The 18,212-nt window shown below is 34.8% G+C and overlaps 1 protein-coding gene across 5 annotated transcripts in view; it reads left to right on the top strand.

Moving 5' to 3' along the window:
• Nucleotides 1–18,212, top strand: part of RNF180 (ring finger protein 180) — a 74,083-nt gene that overhangs the window by 44,327 nt on the left and 11,544 nt on the right. For 3 of the 5 annotated variants that reach the window (XM_054003516.1, XM_054003514.1, XM_054003515.1), the window contains exon 6: nucleotides 3,429–3,554. In XM_054003516.1, coding sequence (XP_053859491.1) covers nucleotides 3,429–3,554 — 126 coding nt within the window. Of the gene's footprint in view, nucleotides 1–3,428; nucleotides 3,555–13,114; nucleotides 13,176–16,117; nucleotides 16,246–18,212 lie in introns of those variants that run through there. The other 2 variants (XM_054003517.1, XM_054003518.1) reach the window with 2 other exon arrangements.

Genomic DNA, 18,212 nt, shown 5'->3' with positions numbered 1-18,212 from the left:
GAAGTGTGTTTCACTGATAGTTAGGTTTTTCTAGGGATATTTAAATTTTTAAAAAGCAATTTAGCAGATTTGCTGCAGAAAATTACTACTGGGAGAGCACAAAAGGAGAATAAAGATGCTTCCTAAAATGTATTTTCAAAACTTTTCAACATCTTACAGTTGTCTAAGTGAAATATTACTAGGATTATTTGTAGCCTTTAAGTACTTAACATACAATGCATAAAAATGCCTGGTGGGAGAGAATGAAGAAGAAGGAGCCAGATTCTTCTGAGTGGTGCTCACTGCCAGCACAAGAGGCATTCAGCACAAATTGAAACACATGAGATCCCATCTGAACACAAGAAAGCACTTTTTTTTTCATGTGAGGGTGTCAAACAGGCTGGTCAAAGAGACCATGGAGCACCCATCAAAACCCAGCTGGACATGGTTCTGGGCACCTGTGCAGCTGACCCTGCTTGAGCAGGTTGGACTAGCTGTTCTCAAGACAACCCCTTCAACCTTACCCACTCTTTTAAAATATTAAATAGGTATGTAGCTTTTTTGAGGAAAAGGATTTATATGCCTAAGGAGGAAATATGGTGTCATAGATTTGTAAATAGAGTGGACTATATAAATAAATAGTGGACCATAAATAGTGGACCATAACAGTATATAATATGTTTTGTATTATCAACTTCAGATGAGCGAGATCTGCAGCTATTTGCCATTCAGTATATAGCAATATGTGCTTGACTTAGCAATATATTCAAAAATATGTACAGTAATTTAGCTTTGTTTTATTATATATATTAAGAAAAAGATTTTGAAATTTTCCAGTGCATAACATACTGAACAACTTTTAAATGAACTAAGGGATATTGATGATACTATCATATCCTTAGAGAAATTAGTAAAATCATTAAGAAGATTAATGGTGCCAGAGCAATGTAAAGCATAGTAATTTATTTTTTTTCCACTCTGAAGAGTTCTTAAGCCTTTTAAAATTTACTGCTGCTATAGGTTTGTGCAGGCAGCAAAGCAAAGTTGCTTGTAGTCTTTACATACTTCTCTAATGCTGCAATTTGGATGTCTTATTTCCCTCATTATTTTTTTTATGCTTTCTGCAGCTTTCCTTTTGTGTATGTGTGTTTATTTTACAAAAATAATTCAAAAAGAAAAAACATTTAAGGATATATTCAGAAGTTCACTTTTTAGCTTGTACAGTTTTGCAGACTGAACATAACTGCAAAAGAAGGATACATGTAAAGTGTGGGGGAAAAAAAAGGGCTAAGAGGTCAATTATCCATCAATTATGGAGAAAAACAGTGTTTAACTGAGAGCTACAAAGACTCACGAGGGTAATTACTCTGGCCAGTTGCCTTGGTCAACAGAGCCTTTTTTACAGGATCCCTTAAGCGTGAGTTCCAGTCCAGATAGGTTGCTCTGATGGTGCTTACTATGCATTCTTATCTTTCTTAAAGGCTTTCTTATAAGCCCTTCTCCCATCAGGATAAACTCACATCTGATCAGATGACAGCATGCCCAGGACATGCCTAACAAAACAGCTCTTGAGCTGATTCCACCAAGTAACTTTCTAAGTTACCAAGTATCTTCTACATGCTTCACTTACAGGGCAAGATCTTCGACACTTCCATTCATATAAAGTTTCATTTATGTTGTTTGCAAGAAGGGCCAGATCCGACACGTATGTGCAATAAATCCACTACTTTGGAGAAATGCAGATTGAGGGTAGTGGTTGTGCAAGGGAGGTCCAGGCATGTGGCAGGGAAAGAGAGTCATGTACGTACAGAGGGACGGGTGACCTGGCCAGCCTGAGGGGATCTTTCATTGAAAAGCCTAGCCAAGCAGCCTTGTAAAAGTCAGTAAGACTTGTCACCACTGCCTTTTCTGAGAAACAGGAATTAGATGCCTCACCAGAGGTTTCAGTATTTAAATTTTAATAAAATTGAAAGAACTGTGTTGATTTCTGTGGTCTGTAGCAGGAAAATAAAATATTCTGTCTATGCTGTGAGAGGCAAGCAGAGGCTCATCAGAAGCTTGAATCTGAATAGTACTTAATCCAAATATGTTCAGTAGCATATAAAGCTCTTTCATAAACATAAAAAAATAGTGAAAAATACACAATTTGTTCATTTTACTTTCAAGAGAGAAAAAGGCCTTTTTTCATTTAGTGACAGCATTTTATATGTACAGTAGCTCTATTTTCACATAATGAGATAGAGGATTTGAAGATTCTGGGCTCTTCATGCATTTTGTAGCTTCATTTCACCTGCATTGTGACATGGTGAAATAAAGAATAATTTTTAGAATCAGACTAGCATGGGGTTTTTACTTCAAATCTGTTAATGTCTTCATCTTACACAGAAAAAGCTACTGGAAGCAAGAGAATTTTTTTTTTTTTCTTTTTGGAGCTGCTCACAAAAAAGCTTAACTTTCTTAAATTTGCCAGACAAAAAGATTTTATCCTTTCATAAAGTATTTATTACTAGAAAAGCATGTTTCATTACATTGGACCACATGAAGTAATAAAACAAAGCCTTCTCAAAAAACCGGTGAATGTCTTTTCTTACTTTGAAGATACAGAAAGAATTATGGTACCAGCTACTCTTCATATTTATCTGGAGCCATCTTGGTTTGGAGACACAAATTGTGCATGGGTTTGATGAGCAGGGGATTGAAGTTTTTCCTAAGTACTAGCTTAGCAAGCCTGTTTGTTATCAGTAGATGAATTCTATGGTAGGAAAATATTGTTGTTTTTAGTTTTCCATTGGATTTCTATGGATAGATTAGTTTGGCAGTTTTAAGCTGCAATTATGTAGATATCTCCCCAGATTATACCCTGAGAAGATATTGATTTCTTGAGATTAGTACATAGTGACAACTTCTCCAATGTGTCATGAATCATCCTACAAATGTTTTCTTAACAACGTATAAAATAATTAATTAACAGGATTAATTACTTAACAGGATTAACTTCCTGTTAATCCAAGTATCTTAAAATCTCAAAAAAATTTCAGGCTCTTCCCCTTCCTTTACATTGCTGACTATTACTGAATGTTGATGCTAACCAAAAAGCTGAGAATACCACACTCATTTTTATGGATATAATTTTTATTCATAGAGATCATAATAGTTTTGGAAGTTAAATAGCTTGATTTCTTAAATACATCATTTTGCCAGAAATTATCATCGTGACATCATCTTTTCTAATTTTTTTTTCCAAAGAAGCAGAATGTTTACAATTTGCTCTTACTACATATGGAAATGGTTGGGTAAGTGTGATTTTAAAAAATAGGTGTTAGAAGAAGAATTACACAGTAGCTATGGCATTTTTATTTTGCATTAATTTATGCAAATTATTATGCTAATTATTATTATGCTTTATTTAGAGCATTGATGTATGTATTCTTTCCCCTTAATTATTGTAGATCTGAATAACTCTACCAGATCTTTTTTCCCTATGGAATACTTGAATCTAATGGAAAATTTTCAAAAATCCAATTCTGCTAAATGGCCTCTACCAAGCTGCAAGAAAGCATTCAGAGTTTTTGAAGGTAAGGTTTTTAATTTTTGCCTAAATGTCATTCAATCTCAAGTGTAATATTTGAAAATAAGACTTTGATTAATACAGGCCATTGGCAAACAGATGGATGATTCTTAAAGTAGAGATAAGTTTAGTTCTCATGGGTGATTAATACACAGTGCTCTGAATCTAAAGATAAATTGCAAAGTGTAAAAAGACAATTGTGTATGTAACTTTTCACTTCTTTTTGAATCTTTAATTCTGTGAACATTATCAGGATAATTTTATGTAACTTCCTCCTTAGAAAAATTTCTGTCTGCATTGTGGAATAAGGAAAATTACTCTAGGAAAAAAGGTGCTAGTTCTGAGTGTGGTCAATAAAGACCTCTCAAAAAAAATTAGAGAAATGAGTCTTTTATGAAAGAAGTCAAACAAAAAGTTTTGAATAATATGTATTATTCCATACATAATGCATACGAAATGGAGTAATGGGTATGGGTGTTTTCATTTAATTTTCTCTTTATAATATGAAGAAAACTTAGTCCCCTTCTTGCGACTTTAACACTAAACATTTTCATGATTAACTGATCATGAACTGAACAAATTTAAGTTAGACCACCTAAATGCAGGATTCACTGCTTACCCATATTTCCCTGTTGTCTTCACCAGAGCTCATGTACATTTACTTAGTTACTTGTATATACTTTTCATAGTGCTGAGTCTAGCTAGCAGTACTTTTCCTGTTTGTAAGAGCAGATTGCTTCTAAAAGTATGTGGAAAAAATAAAACAGGCCATTTTATATTCCTTTTATAAGTCTACCCAGGCCTTTGTAAAGGTGAAATTTGATAAATTCTGGAACTCCATTTATAAAATCGTGTCAAGTAATGTCACAGTTGGATACTGAAAATATCAAGAAATGTTCCTGGCTATCAAAAATAGAAGACTTGAGAAATTTGAGGACTTGTAGATTATCTTTGGTATTACTCAGAGAAGAAACTGTTGGTAGGAAAAACTAAGATGACTATTTATTTTCTCTAACAGGAGTTAATGTAGTATGGGTGTTAATGCTGGGATTATTAACACCCATATTTATTTTAAATATGTTTATTTTAATATATATTATGTATGTGATGTAGTTCCTTTCTGTCTTGTAGTCTTATACATATTATGCCTTTCACAAATATGTTTCACAATGCTAAGCATTGTACAAAGCATAAATAATTAGAAATAAAAAAAAGATCTGGAGAGGTCACACAGTTTCAGTATTGTGCCACCTGAAAAATTGCCATATTCTTCAACAAAGGTAATTTTGAATACATAGCCTAAAAGTCCCACACTAAATGGGAACATGGTTAGATCTAGTTAATAAGATACACAAACCACAAAGCTGTCTGAAACTTTGTCTTTGCATTCCTAAATAAAAGGGTGGCTGCCATGTGTCTCTTCTGACTTTTTATTTCAATAAAAATTCATGCTTTTTATTTCAATAAAAAAGAAAGGTTTGTGTGCTTTCAAGTGCAAATAAATAGTATTTTCTTCCTGGACTATTTATTTGGGCTTATATCTAAATTGTGCTTGGCAACACCTAAAGTTCCAGATTTGGTTTATATAATTGCTTGTGTTCTCTGGCTCAGGATGCTACTAGGAACTTAACAGGCATAAAATACTGAGAATAGTGACAGCAAAAGTCTTCTGTCACCATATTAGATTCCATTGCAAAGGCAAACCCTGATACAACTGAGATCTGAAGGGATAAAGAGGGCACTTAGATTAATTTTCTGTTAATTAAGAACCTAATAGCCTAATTAGATCTTATAATTTCAGAAGTCAAATATAAAGAATGGGAAAAGGAATAGGGTGGGTACATGAGTAGACTGACTGGAGTGAAAAGGGATATGATCACTGTGCTTAGAAAGCAATGAAATCTTGCAAATTTGAACATGAAAATAACCACCTCTATATAGGAGTGCATTGTCAAATACTGCAGTACAATACTGCATTGTCAAAGAAGAAATTCTGTAGCTGTGTTAGAAATGCATACACTCTTTCACTTTTATATCCATCAGGTCTAGTGTTCACTGAGAATCTAGAAGTTCTTTTCGTATGATTCCAGCTTTCATTGTGACAAAACCTCTTCCACAATATCATTCTAATACCACAGATATAACCTTAGCCAGTAAATCACTCATTAGAGATGCTAGATAAAATCAGACCCCAGAAGTAAATTGGGATATGAGGAATAAAAAATGGCTGTTAGGAGGTCTAGATTATAAACAAAATTTATCTGGTTAACTAATTTTGACTTTATGAACAGTGCAAGGCTGCTAGAGAAACTCAAGCATTTCCTCTTTTTTCCTTTTTTTCCTGAACTGATTCACTAAGCCAAATATATTTGCTTATCTACATGTGACTCTTCTTTCATATGAGATTTTCCATGAGGAATGTAGAATTATCTTTAATAATACTACCAACCATAGCTTTTCAGTTCTTATACAAAAAGAAAGAAACCTCATAACTGCAGCACTTTTGGGTTTTAAGCTGATGAAAATTGCTCCAGATTAGTTTGCCCTTGTATTGCACTGTATTTTTTTCCAATAAAATAATCAACAGAATTCCCAATTGTTTCATAAACATTGCTTATGGTATTGCTCTCTATATGGTATGCTGTGTTTGGTCAAGGATAAGTTAATGGTAAAGTGGAATTGCTGTTCATGAAGGAAAGCAAATCTTCTTTTCCCATTCATATTTTTAATACATGGAAAAGTTAACAAGCTAATTTTAAATATTTCTCTAAAATACCTTCTGTTTCATATGAGATAAACAGAGATATTATATTAGTTATTCTTTTGAGTACTGACAACTTTAAGAAAATGTAATTGCACAATAGAAATAACATCTTAATTAATGGTTTCCTTAAATAGATTTTAAAACAGATAAATAGTGTAGTTTGAACAGGAGAGTTAAATAGGAAATACACTCAATTGGATCGTATTATCATCTATCATAACTGAATAACTTAAGTGAGGCCTTTGTATACTACTAAAGTGGAATTGCATTCTGTAAGAGCTGTGCAGTCACAGGAATTTCACCAACTAAGGGTAAGTCTCCAACAGTAATTTGATACAGAAATGTGGGCTAAAAGAAGAGATTAGAATAATTTAAATTGCAAATATGATACTTAATTTGACAGTGATTTTGGTGTAATCAAGTGCAGAAATTAAAAATGACTGAGACATTTAGTACACTGTGCCTAAAAGTGTTATTTCTAAAGCTTTTGCATAAATCTGAGATAGAAATACATTGAACAGATAGAGGATAAAGTAGTCAGAATAATGATGATAGCATTGTAGATGGATGCTGTCTGCCTGCATGAAGACTAAGGTTGTAGAGATGGCTCAAGAAAAGTAGAAGTTGGTGTTCAGAATAGGAGAAGGAGATTATAAAACCTCTGAGTTACAGACCTTGGTTACTATTTGAAATCATAATTATTCCTAGGCTAATAGAAATCCCCTCCAACTCCCCTCCTTACTGTTGCTGATGTTTTTGTTTAAAACATGGCAATTAAATTGAAAGTCTAAAATAGAATAGAATAGATAAAAATAGAATGTCTATTTCTATCTTTTCAAATCTTTAATCTAGAAGACATTCCCCCAAGTGTTGCATACTTTGAAATCTATGCAGATTCTTTACTGATCTCATCTCTTTAGGTACTTAATAAAAATACTGACTTATGCATCAGTCAAGGATTGCACAATAGAGTGTTTTCCAAGCCTACTAAAACCTGGTGGAAATTACTAACACCTCAGTAGGTCACATCTGCCATGTCCTTTTATGTAATCATTCTCTAGAGAAAATGGTGAACAATTTCCTTTAGAGAAAGTTTTTAATCATACCAGTTGGTACATTTCTTTGTATTTCTGTCTTTCAAATAGGGGTACAATACTAAAATTTACTTTCTTGATATCGTGATTTCAGTTTAATAGGCAACAAAGGCACTATGTTGAAAACAGAAAATTTACAGGTTTTGAGTTCATACTTCCTTGTTTAAAAGAGCCAAATAAAGTGATACTTGTTTGCAAGTTCAGATACTTTGATCTGTTGAGAAGAAAACAAGACAGGTGTTACTGAACATAGTAGGTGCAGTATTTGATTTTAGCTATAAAGAGTAATGCTGGCAAAAGCTCCCAGAATAATCCTTATTTCAGACTATTTTTCTCAAGTTCTACTATTCCATCCTATCAGGGTCACCCAGAGCAGGTGACTCAGGAACTCATCCCAGCTGGGTTTTGAATGTCTCTGGAGAGGGAGACTCTACAAGCTTCCTGGGCAGCCTGTTCTAGTGCTCTACCACCCTCAACACAAAGTTCTTTCTGATGTTGAGGTGGAACTTCTTGTGTTTTAGTTTATGGCCATTGTTCCTTTCCCAGTCTCTGGACACCACTGAACAGTCTGGCATCATCCTCTTGGCACCCACTTTTGGGATATTTATATGTGTTATTGAGCTTCCCTCTCAGTCTTCTCCTCTCTAGACTAAATGGGCCCAGCTCTCTCAGTCTCTCCTCACAAGATTCTTCAGTAGAGCTTGTGAAATCACAGAAAGTTAATTTGCACACATCTATTTGTCACAAAATGCATTTGCAATCTGCAGTCTCCACAGAAAGTGAATTTTCTGTCTAAAAAAGACACACTTCACTGGAAAGTGTTGTCTCAGAGTATCTGTTAAGCTTATAGTACACTAATACAGAAAAGACAGAATCCAAGCCTGCTGGCTGAGTGTTTTAGGTCAGCTCCACTGATGGCCACTTTGTCGTTTTACTGATTTGTCAGAACTTGACCCTTACTCTTGCACCCATATTCCTTGCCCGCAAGTTCTGTCTGCTCCTGCTGGTAAAAAATGCAAGACTGATTTCTTGATTCCAGAGTCCCCTTTGGGTCCCATGGAGTAGCTGTGCTCTAAACAGTCTTTATGCCTCTCCTTCTGTACCTTGCCCAGTAGAAGTCAATCTGAAAGGAAAAGAAAATGGAAGGGGAAACTTAAAATAAAAAGGTCATTGCCACAGACATGCCTTAAGCTAGGGCTTCAGGGCTGCTGCTTCCTTCCCTGTTATTTTGCCAACAGTGTTAGTACAAAGCATTGTGTATCAATGGCCTTGTTTAAGGTGTTTTGCAGAGGCTGTTCTTTAGGGACTCCTTCAGAGCCACATTCTCATTGAAAAGGATATTCCAGTCCTAAAGACTGCCTCCAGCACTAGCCTGTGTACAAGAGTAATTTACTACTCAGAAATTATGATTGCTGTTTTGTCTCTATTGGTTTATCAATGCACTGAAGGGAATCAAATTCGATCTAATTTGTATGTGTCACCAGGATTGCTTGTTTCCATTTAACCATGATATTGTATGACTGATATACAAGGAATATTGATAGCTGTAATTATGCAACACCAAGGGTTGTGATAGAATGGCCATGGCAAAAAAGTATACTGTAGCCTTTCCCCATTTGACATGTTCCTGAATGGACGTTAGATTGGCATCTTTAGTTCTGCTTAGGCAGCCAAGTGTTCATACTGGTCAATGAAACAAAGAACGTCTTGGACCTCTTATGAAAACATGGCCCACAGCTATACCAAATGAACTTGCAGGGGAGTTAGAGGTATCACAGTTTTGATTCTGCAGCTTACATTTAGTAAAAACTCTTCAGAAGGTCCTTTTCTAAAGATGCGTCATAAAATATAGCTGTGTTGAGGATAAGAGGGAAAGTCCTTTGAAGCATTAATAGCCAGTTAAAAGATGCCAAACAAAGAATAGAAGTACATGATTAATTTTTCTCACTGGAGAGATATCATATGGGTCCTATATGGGTCTAAATTACAGTTTGTATTATCCAGTGTATTTTTTACAAGGTAAGAAGTTGTAAGACTTGCTTACAGTATGAAATATTCAGGATAATAAAAATTAAAACCAAGTGCAAGCAGTGGCAGGAGACTGTCTTGGTACCTAGTGTTCTTCAGCAATGTTTACATTGTTTTCTTTTCATCACAAAACAAGGTAGTTAGAGGGAAGGGTACAGACAAGATAAAAGAGAAAGTCAGTTTTAAATTGTTTCCTGGTGAGGAATATGTAAATAGACTAGAATACTTCACACAAAGAAATAGATTACTAAAAGAGGAGGGATGATTGCAGTAATTAAGATCACAAAAGGCATGACAGAAGTGTATGTGTGCTGCTGTTATTCACTGTCTCATAATAAAAGAACTAGAACTCTGCAAAAGAACTAAAAGGCATTAAATAAAATTATCATTTCCCCAAAGCATGGGTTCAAGTAATGACAGTTTCTTGTTCCTGTTAAAGATACCACATTTGTCTGCAGAGATCCTGGAAATGCAAGGCCCTGGGATGGAGAGAGAAAAGTGTTGCAATATACTTGCCTTGTTCTTACTTTTTTCAATCCCAGCCAGTTCCTCATAGTTTGACTTGTCAGGGAAAGAATTATGGGATAGGAAGACCTTTAGACTACTCAGTATGCCTGTTTTATAAGATGTTCTACAGTTTGATAAAATAGTGTTTTCTGTTACAATTTTACTTAAGCCATCATAAAGAGGTTTTAATGTATTTATTTATTAAATAAGATCACATAAATATTTACTATTTGCTCTCTAGAGATGACTGAAAACAATACATAATGTTAGTTTAACCACATTAGGTATACTTTGGATTATTAATTTTTGAAGTGGTACTCTTTCATTACAGAATTTGTTCAGAGCATAAAATATTTCTTGATTTTAATGTTTGTGTTTTGTGTAGAATTCTGCTGTGATTAGTTCAGGTTTGGATTGGTTTGGAACAAGTGAAAGCAAAGATGGCTTTTTTCTTCACACTGACAGGAATTAGCAAGTGTTTTTTATGCGTTTTAGTGGAAGTGAGGAATAATCCTTGCCAACTATGCTAAGAAGAATAGGGGATAGGGAAAAAAGGTTATATTGTATTCTTAATTAGCTATTAGTTGTTAGCTATAGCTGTTAACTGTTATGTTTAATACATTTTATGTTGTGCATTCTTTCCCAGCACTAAAATGCACTGCCTAGGAGAGCAGTTTGTACTAGCAGTTTGCACTCTGCTAGTGTAAATACATCTTAACTCAAAAGTTAAGTTTGCCTGGTGTTCAGTCCATTTATTTGATACCTCACAGAAATTCTGTTTGCTCTAAAAATAATAATTTGTGATTGATAAATGTTTAGATGGTAGATGTATCAGTTGGCTTCATCACTGTCAATGAGTTGATAGGGAAGAAAGAAGGACAACCATGTACAGTGTTTTTCCTGCCTAATGCCTGTGATTACTATTTTGTACACCTCATACCAGTGACAGATAACTCTGTGCCCATTCCAAATTTGGACATAAACACAAGTTCACTTTGATCCTGGAGCATTTATAGGCAATATTTTTTAGGCAATACAGAGTTGTGGAGACCCTTTAAAAGCTGACATTTTAATTTGATGAAGGACAAAAGAGGATCCATGAAAGCACTCAAAGTGATGTGTGAGAATAATAAGCAAGAAAAAGTGATCATATTTTAATTAGTTCAGGAGCTTTGGTGAATATATACTTACTGAGTAGATAAAGTTGAATGTTTGAAATGGCATCAGAAAAAATCAGAGATAACAACCATTACACATCTAATCAAGAATTAAAGGAAGGAATTTTTAACAGTTCATAAGTATTTTCTTTTTGTTTCAAATAACTTCTTTCTGGTTAACTTTTTAATAACCCTACTTTGTGAAAATTTATTTTCAATTTTATATTGAACAAGTATGAAGGCTTTTTAGACAGCTCTTTCCGTGAAGTCTTGGCTAACTTCCTAAAAACTGGTTAAGTACTGTCAGCATCAGAAAACTTTCAGTTCAGAAAAACTGTGTCAGCTTTCTAAAGATACAATCTTGTACTTTGGATTTTTCATTATCTGGAGGAACATTTCTTTTGTTTGCTCAGATGGGAGATAGGAATTTTGGGCACTGACACTAGCTAAATGTTGCCAGATTTGCAAATAAACTGGAAGTTTTGTGTAAATGCACAGAGCCATGTGTTACAGAGGGGTATGGTGAGGCATGCCTATTATACCTCTGATCTCTGCTATCACACTGTCCCTGTCTTAAGAGAGGTAGGGCCAATTCATGAATTTATTTTTAAGAAAGTATTTACATTACTATTATCTACTGTTATCACTAACACTGGCTTAAAACATTAAAGCTTTAAGCACTGAAAGGGTTTTAACAATAGTACAAGACTCTGCAAAGTTTTTTGTTAAATCATCATTCCTATTAAACATTATATTTTGAAAAAATACAGGTCATAAAATAAGAATCTAGAGAGAATTAAGCAGCATTCACAGCAAAGACAAGAAACAATATGACATATTTTTTTAATGCTATTCTATACTTATTCAGTCGTCTCTTATTATATAATAAGTCTACCTATAAATATCAATAGTGTTTGTCTCTCTATATACTGTGAGGTAGCAATCTGTACAAACAGAGCATAAAGGGATGTAAGTACTTAGGGAAGAATGAAACTAGAGGGAGCCGATGCCATTACAACAATATGACACAAACAGGGGAAGGCTTTTGTGATGATAACTTAGCAAGAGTTGCTGGCAGCTGAAATACAGTATTTGGTCATCTGGGAAAATGACAAATACAATATGATGTACAGAAATGTTCAGTGGTAAAATGTAGGAACAGCAGGAGAGAGGTGAATGATGTTGATGAGGTTAGATAGAATGGAAGAGAAACAGAGAGTAGATTAAAAATAAGAGTAAAACTCATTGGTTTAGAATATTCTGAATACTTTTAAATTTTTTTTTTTCATATAGATTATTGATGAACATACCACAGAAAGTTAAATACCAAGTTGCTGTTTGAAATTCCTTGGTTTTCATTGTCTGCATTGTCATGGCAAAGAGAGAAATTGACTACATTAAATTCACTGTTAAGATACAATTTATTTAAAAGGAAACGTGAACAAAAGTCATTACAACTCCCCCTCTTAAAGGCAAATGTATGAAAATTACCATAACTATAATTTGTATGTCATCAATATACATGTACAAGTCTTACCTTTAAAATCAAAGCAACACATTTTAAAGTCTAGAATGTATGCAACCTATGCATTTAGATCTTTATGACATGCATGAGACCATGCAGCTTCATTCCTCAATATCAGTCCTCAAGCTGTTACATAATATTCTGACTGGTACTTTCTGTGTTATGATTTGGAGGAAGAAAGGAAAAGCAAACAGGTAATTCACCTAGTTACTTAAAAAAAAAAGATCTGATTGCTGACTATCTTCCAAAATTCTTTCAAGTCTTCCAAAGTCAAGTGACTTTTATACTGTGACATGTGGATTAATTACTCCCATTTTAGTACATATCCTAGCAGTTACTCTAGCCAAGTGGCCTCTGTTTGTGAGTATTGATAATTAGAGAATCATCACAGATTCTTATGCTTTCTGTGATAATAATCACAGGCTGAGCATGTTTTCTAAGGTCATTATGCCCTCCCACAGTCCTTTCATTTCTTGATTCCTTTATTTTCAGGAAACTAAACAGCCCAAGACAGAAATTATGAGTTGTTCTACTTTTTCTTTGAATTTGTGAGAGGAACTGGACATAGTAGTTGTTGAATAGTTCTCATAAAATTGGTAAATATATTTCTTATTAAATAAATGAGTGGGATATTTAGTTATTATACAAATGTAAAATGTGTATGCATGCATTTAATGTGGCTTTATGGATTTTGGCCTTAATTGTCAAACTTCTTCATTTTCTTTTCCCACAATCTGCTTATTTTTCACAATATACAAGCTAACTTCATGGTCTCATATTTTAATTGGTAAAAGCTGAATCATTTAGCTATAAAATAGTAAGAAGTAACTGTCTTCAGACTTTTTATTTCTTTATTTGCTTAGTATTCTGAACATCATTGTTAACATCATTGGTAAAGAGGTGCTATATTTTTTCTTAGAATTCAAACTAAAAATAGGAATGTGCAAAAAACTTCACTTATAAATAATTCCCACTGATACCTAACAAGCTGTATTTGAATGGAAAACGATCTTATATTTATTTCCACTCTAGAGTAAAACCATCAAATTTCTTTGTCAAGTGAAAATAATTGTAATTGTAATGGAATGCAATTTGCAGTATTGCACAGAGGAAAAAGTTCAAATGACAAGTTGGCACTCTGTCCTAAAGGCCTGAGAGATGTTAATTTAAGGGATCGACCTAAAATGATCCAAAGAAATGCTAAATTCAAGTATGGCTTTTATGTATTGATTCGTAATTAATATCCTTAAATTCTGGTTTTATTTTGTTTACACACCTCTGTAGAAAAACTCTGAGATTAGCTACCAAAAATTGTATTTATAATTTTGAAAATAATTTGGGAAGTTAGAGCTGTATGAAATAAGTATTTTTAAGAACTGTCATTGTTACAGGAACTTCTATTAATTGTTTTGGTTGGGGTTTTTTATCGTTCCCATTTTGTATATTTCTGGTTCATTTTGGTATATTCTCTTCTCAGATTCATGAAGGATTTATAAAGTTTTAAGAGAGGGGAAACTATTCTTAAGATATAAATGCCAATAGTTTTGCTAATACCAGACAGCAAGAAGCCTTGTTTGCCTGGTGCTTGATTCTGTAGGACTGAAGTTTTTACAAGACTTTTGTTTTGACAAATGAAATGTACATCGGTGACACTTCTACATTTTGGAATTTCTGCATAGTTTTGTCTGTAGCATGTTGCTCTTCTTTTCATGTTAAATACCTTATGAAAGTCACAAAGCAGACATCTAGCTGTAACAGTGGTTCCCAACTCTGCCTTATGGAAAGGAGTGTCCCTTATGGAATCAAGTCTTGTGTCCCATATGAAAGGCCTCAGAACATGGCATTTTCAGATTTTCACAGTAACTGATTGCTTATCTAGACTCTTTTAGACTCTTTTAGATAGAGTTCTTTGACACCTTTAAAAAGCAGTTACTGTGTGTTCCTCTCTAAATTGCCTGCATGCAACTGACTTGTTCATGTGCAGAGGCCGTCTGTATCATAGGCACAGTGAGTTCAATAAATCACATTTTAAGCATGCACAAATTACTGCTTAAACACAATTAACCTCCCTGAGACTGTGATAGAATTCAGCACTTAAACCAAAAGACCAGCAAAAGTCTGTAACTGCTAAGACAAGCAACATAGTGAATGTAAAAATGGTTTCAGGTAAGGAAAGTAAATTTTTACACCTTAAGTACATTTTACATCCAGGTTTTCTAAAGCCCAACAGCTATCAGAAAGTAGGAGTTGGATTTGGGGGATGGAAAAGAAAAGGAGAGATGTTTAGGCTATCATGTAAGTTTAGTCATGGGTATAAGGTGCTGGCAGCCAGTGAGAGCCCACAGTTAAAATCAAAAGGGCGAGAGCAGAGAAATATGCAAAGGAAGCAGAGAGAAAGTGAGAGGAAGATAAGAGCAGGATAGTGAGGGAGGTGTGGAAAGATGATTTTGCTGTGGAAAAGGCCTTGGAAGGTGATAGTAGAAATTTTAACATAGGAAAGCTGAATGTTCTGGTATGCATCCTGGAGAAAGAAGAGTTTGTAATTTCATATGTCTCTCTCTAGAAAAAAGGATTTCTGTGACAATAGGTGTGTGGAGCTGAAATACTAAGGCAAGAGGGTGGTGAGGTTCAAGCTTTTCATGTAGAAGAAGTGGATCACTGGATCTGAGAAGGATAGTGTCTGTATTGAATGGCCTTAGATTGGGGAAGAACTGGATACTTTGTGAACTTGAGTTATAGTGGAGAGCTTGAGACTGAGTTAGAGCTTGGGGCACAAGATGAGAAGTCAATGGGACATGCCTGCAGTCATTCACACAGGATAAGTACTGTTCTCTCATAAACCTTTCTGGCAATATATGATTTTTCTTTCTTGGAAATACAAATCTCACAGCTCATCTTAACTAGAAAATCTTGCAATTTAGCTATTATGTTAGCATAACCAAAATATAATGCCTCTTGATGTGTGTATGGGAGAAAGCTGGCATTTATGCAAGAAGTTTGGGATGATACCTCATTTGTCAAAGCATGAAAGCAACATAGAAACACCTGAATACTTGAAAAATTATAGAATACTTGGAAATTTTGATTTTTTTTCCTCCATGCTGTCATCAAGTCTGCAGGTGAGAACAAATTGGCAGACTCAGTGGTGGGGCTGGTATTCAGAGAGAATAAGAAGTTGGAGAAATGCAGGTGCTCCATCATACAAAGACCCTTTTGCCAGGCACCTAAAAAGGAAAACAGACCCAAGTAGGAGATGGAAAATACAGTGTAAAAGACCACATAGCAAGTCAAATTCTGACCTTGTCAGAATGACACAGTGGTCTGTGTAGTTCAGAACATTCATATGTGATTTGAGAAAATGATACATATATAGCTGGTAAAATTTATAGTGATATTAAATTATTCACTTCACTAATGATAGTAAATATGAACTTGTCGGCTAACAGTTCTTTTGATCAGTGACCTAGAGGAAGTAACAGAATACATTTTCATCAGGCCTGCAGAGAACAGCAAAGTTAAGGACAGATTGATAGACTCAGCACATAGGCATCCTGATGGAGAGCAAGTTGTGCGTGAGCTGGAAGTGTGCCCTGCCAGCAAAGAAGGCCAGCAGCATCCTGGGCTTTGTGAACAGGAGTATGATGTATGAAAACTTGTAGATGAAGCTTTTATCCCCTACTGCTCAACACACCACATCTAAAATCCCGCAGTTTTGCCTGCCTCCCCTGTACAGGGGAGACAGAAGTAGACTGGACCAAGTTTAGCAGAGCGACCCAGGTTAAGCTGGGATGCTCAGAGGCCTGGAGAACCTGACTTGGAAGGAGAGGCTGAGAGAACTGGCTTCTTCAATCCGGGGAAGGGTAGGCTCTGGGGAGGATCTCCAGTCAACCTTATCATACCTATAAGGAGACCGCCAGGAGGACAGACCACCTGTTCACAGTGGTGTGTGGCAAGAGGATGAACATTAAGGCATATGAAAAGTTCAGATTGCAAGTAAAGAAAACACTTCCACTATGAGGGACAGTCAGATGGTGGAGCAGGTGTACACAGAGGCATTATGCACCACCACAATGCATAATATTCACTGTGATGTGCTGTAAATTAGCTATTGTCATTTAAAAAAAGACATTTTTTTATTTTATACTGGATAATACTGGGATTAATTTTCTGAAATTTATATTATATTGGATATATATTTATATTATATTGGATATATATATGTATTCTGAAATCTATATTATATTGGATAATACTGGGATGGATTATTTTTCTGAAAACATTTCATGCACAGCCACAGTAAAAAGGTAAGTAAGAATCATAACAAAACGTTATGTCATTTTCTAGATTTGTGGTGATTGCACAACTCAAATTTTGCATATAATGATTACATCATCTCAGAGAAAGATAAAGGAGGGTGAAGCATAATGTGGAAAGGATAGTCTGAAGTTTTGAAGCTTTTTCCATACAAAGGAAATTCAAAAGTTCTTTTGTTTGGAAAGCATATTAGAGAAAGCAGATACAAGAGGTCTGTAAAATTATGAATGGCATAAATATGTCATAGGAAAGATTATTCACTGTCTCCCAGAGGCATTCTTGCATTAGCAATTATATCAGCTATAATAGAGCACAAAAATTGGTGCTGTGAAGTCAGATGTCCACATTTGCATGTGAGACAACTTGCAGTCCCAAGGGCTAACTGCCTGTTAGTGGTTGAAGCATATTACTGGAACACTTCTGAGCTCTTAGAGCTCATCTTCTGTTTCTAGTTTTACCTGAGAGGAAAACAATTTATTTACTCCATCAAGGGACACAAAGTGCAGTAAATGGAGTCAATGTGAGATCTGGTTCAAAAGCATGCAGAGACACATGCAATGCTGTTTTAAAACATTGTTCTGAAAACAGCTTCCAAAGACCTAGCGCACTAAGCTGGCAGGTGCTGCAAGGGCACATATGGGAAGGTCTCAGTCTGTACTTGCATTTTTTCTCACAGTCTTTCAATAGCTCTTCTTATCCACTGCAGAAAGAAGAGACTGTGCCAAAATTATGTACTTTGGTATATCTGATAACCTCAGAACACTTGTTCATACATAATTTAATTTTACATGAGCACTTATAATGTAAATGGCTATTGTATCTTGCATATTATTCATTTGGGGACATTTTTAGAGTAAAATTTTCTATCTGATACCTTCTATTTTCAAGTTTAAAAAAAGTAGGTCAATTTATAAAATTGGGAGGATATTTTAATTTTTATGTAGCTTTTTTTTTTTTGTAGTTTTATTTTGTGTTTTGCTAGCTCTTCAACAGAAGGTTGCAAAGTGCAACAGATGTGCCTACTCATGCGTACTGAAAATCCTTTTTGGTTTGCACACTTTGTTGCATATAAAAGTGTGATTTGCACACTACATTGTTTTTATTATCTAGTAACAGGTTCCCACTAACAGTCTGCCAGGCTCTGCCAGCATTGTGCATGCATATTCATTTGATTTGAGTAGAAGTTCTTGTTCAGAGTATAGCAACACAGGCATGTGCAAGAAAGTTAAATAAAATACAATTTTTCACAAATACATGCCCGTGCATTAATTATTTG

Source organism: Vidua macroura, chromosome Z (assembly GCF_024509145.1).
Source record: "Vidua macroura isolate BioBank_ID:100142 chromosome Z, ASM2450914v1, whole genome shotgun sequence".
Taxonomy (NCBI): Eukaryota; Metazoa; Chordata; class Aves; order Passeriformes; family Viduidae; genus Vidua; species Vidua macroura.
The sequence above is the reverse complement of the archived record's forward strand: the minus strand, read 5'-3'. Positions and strand labels throughout refer to the sequence as shown.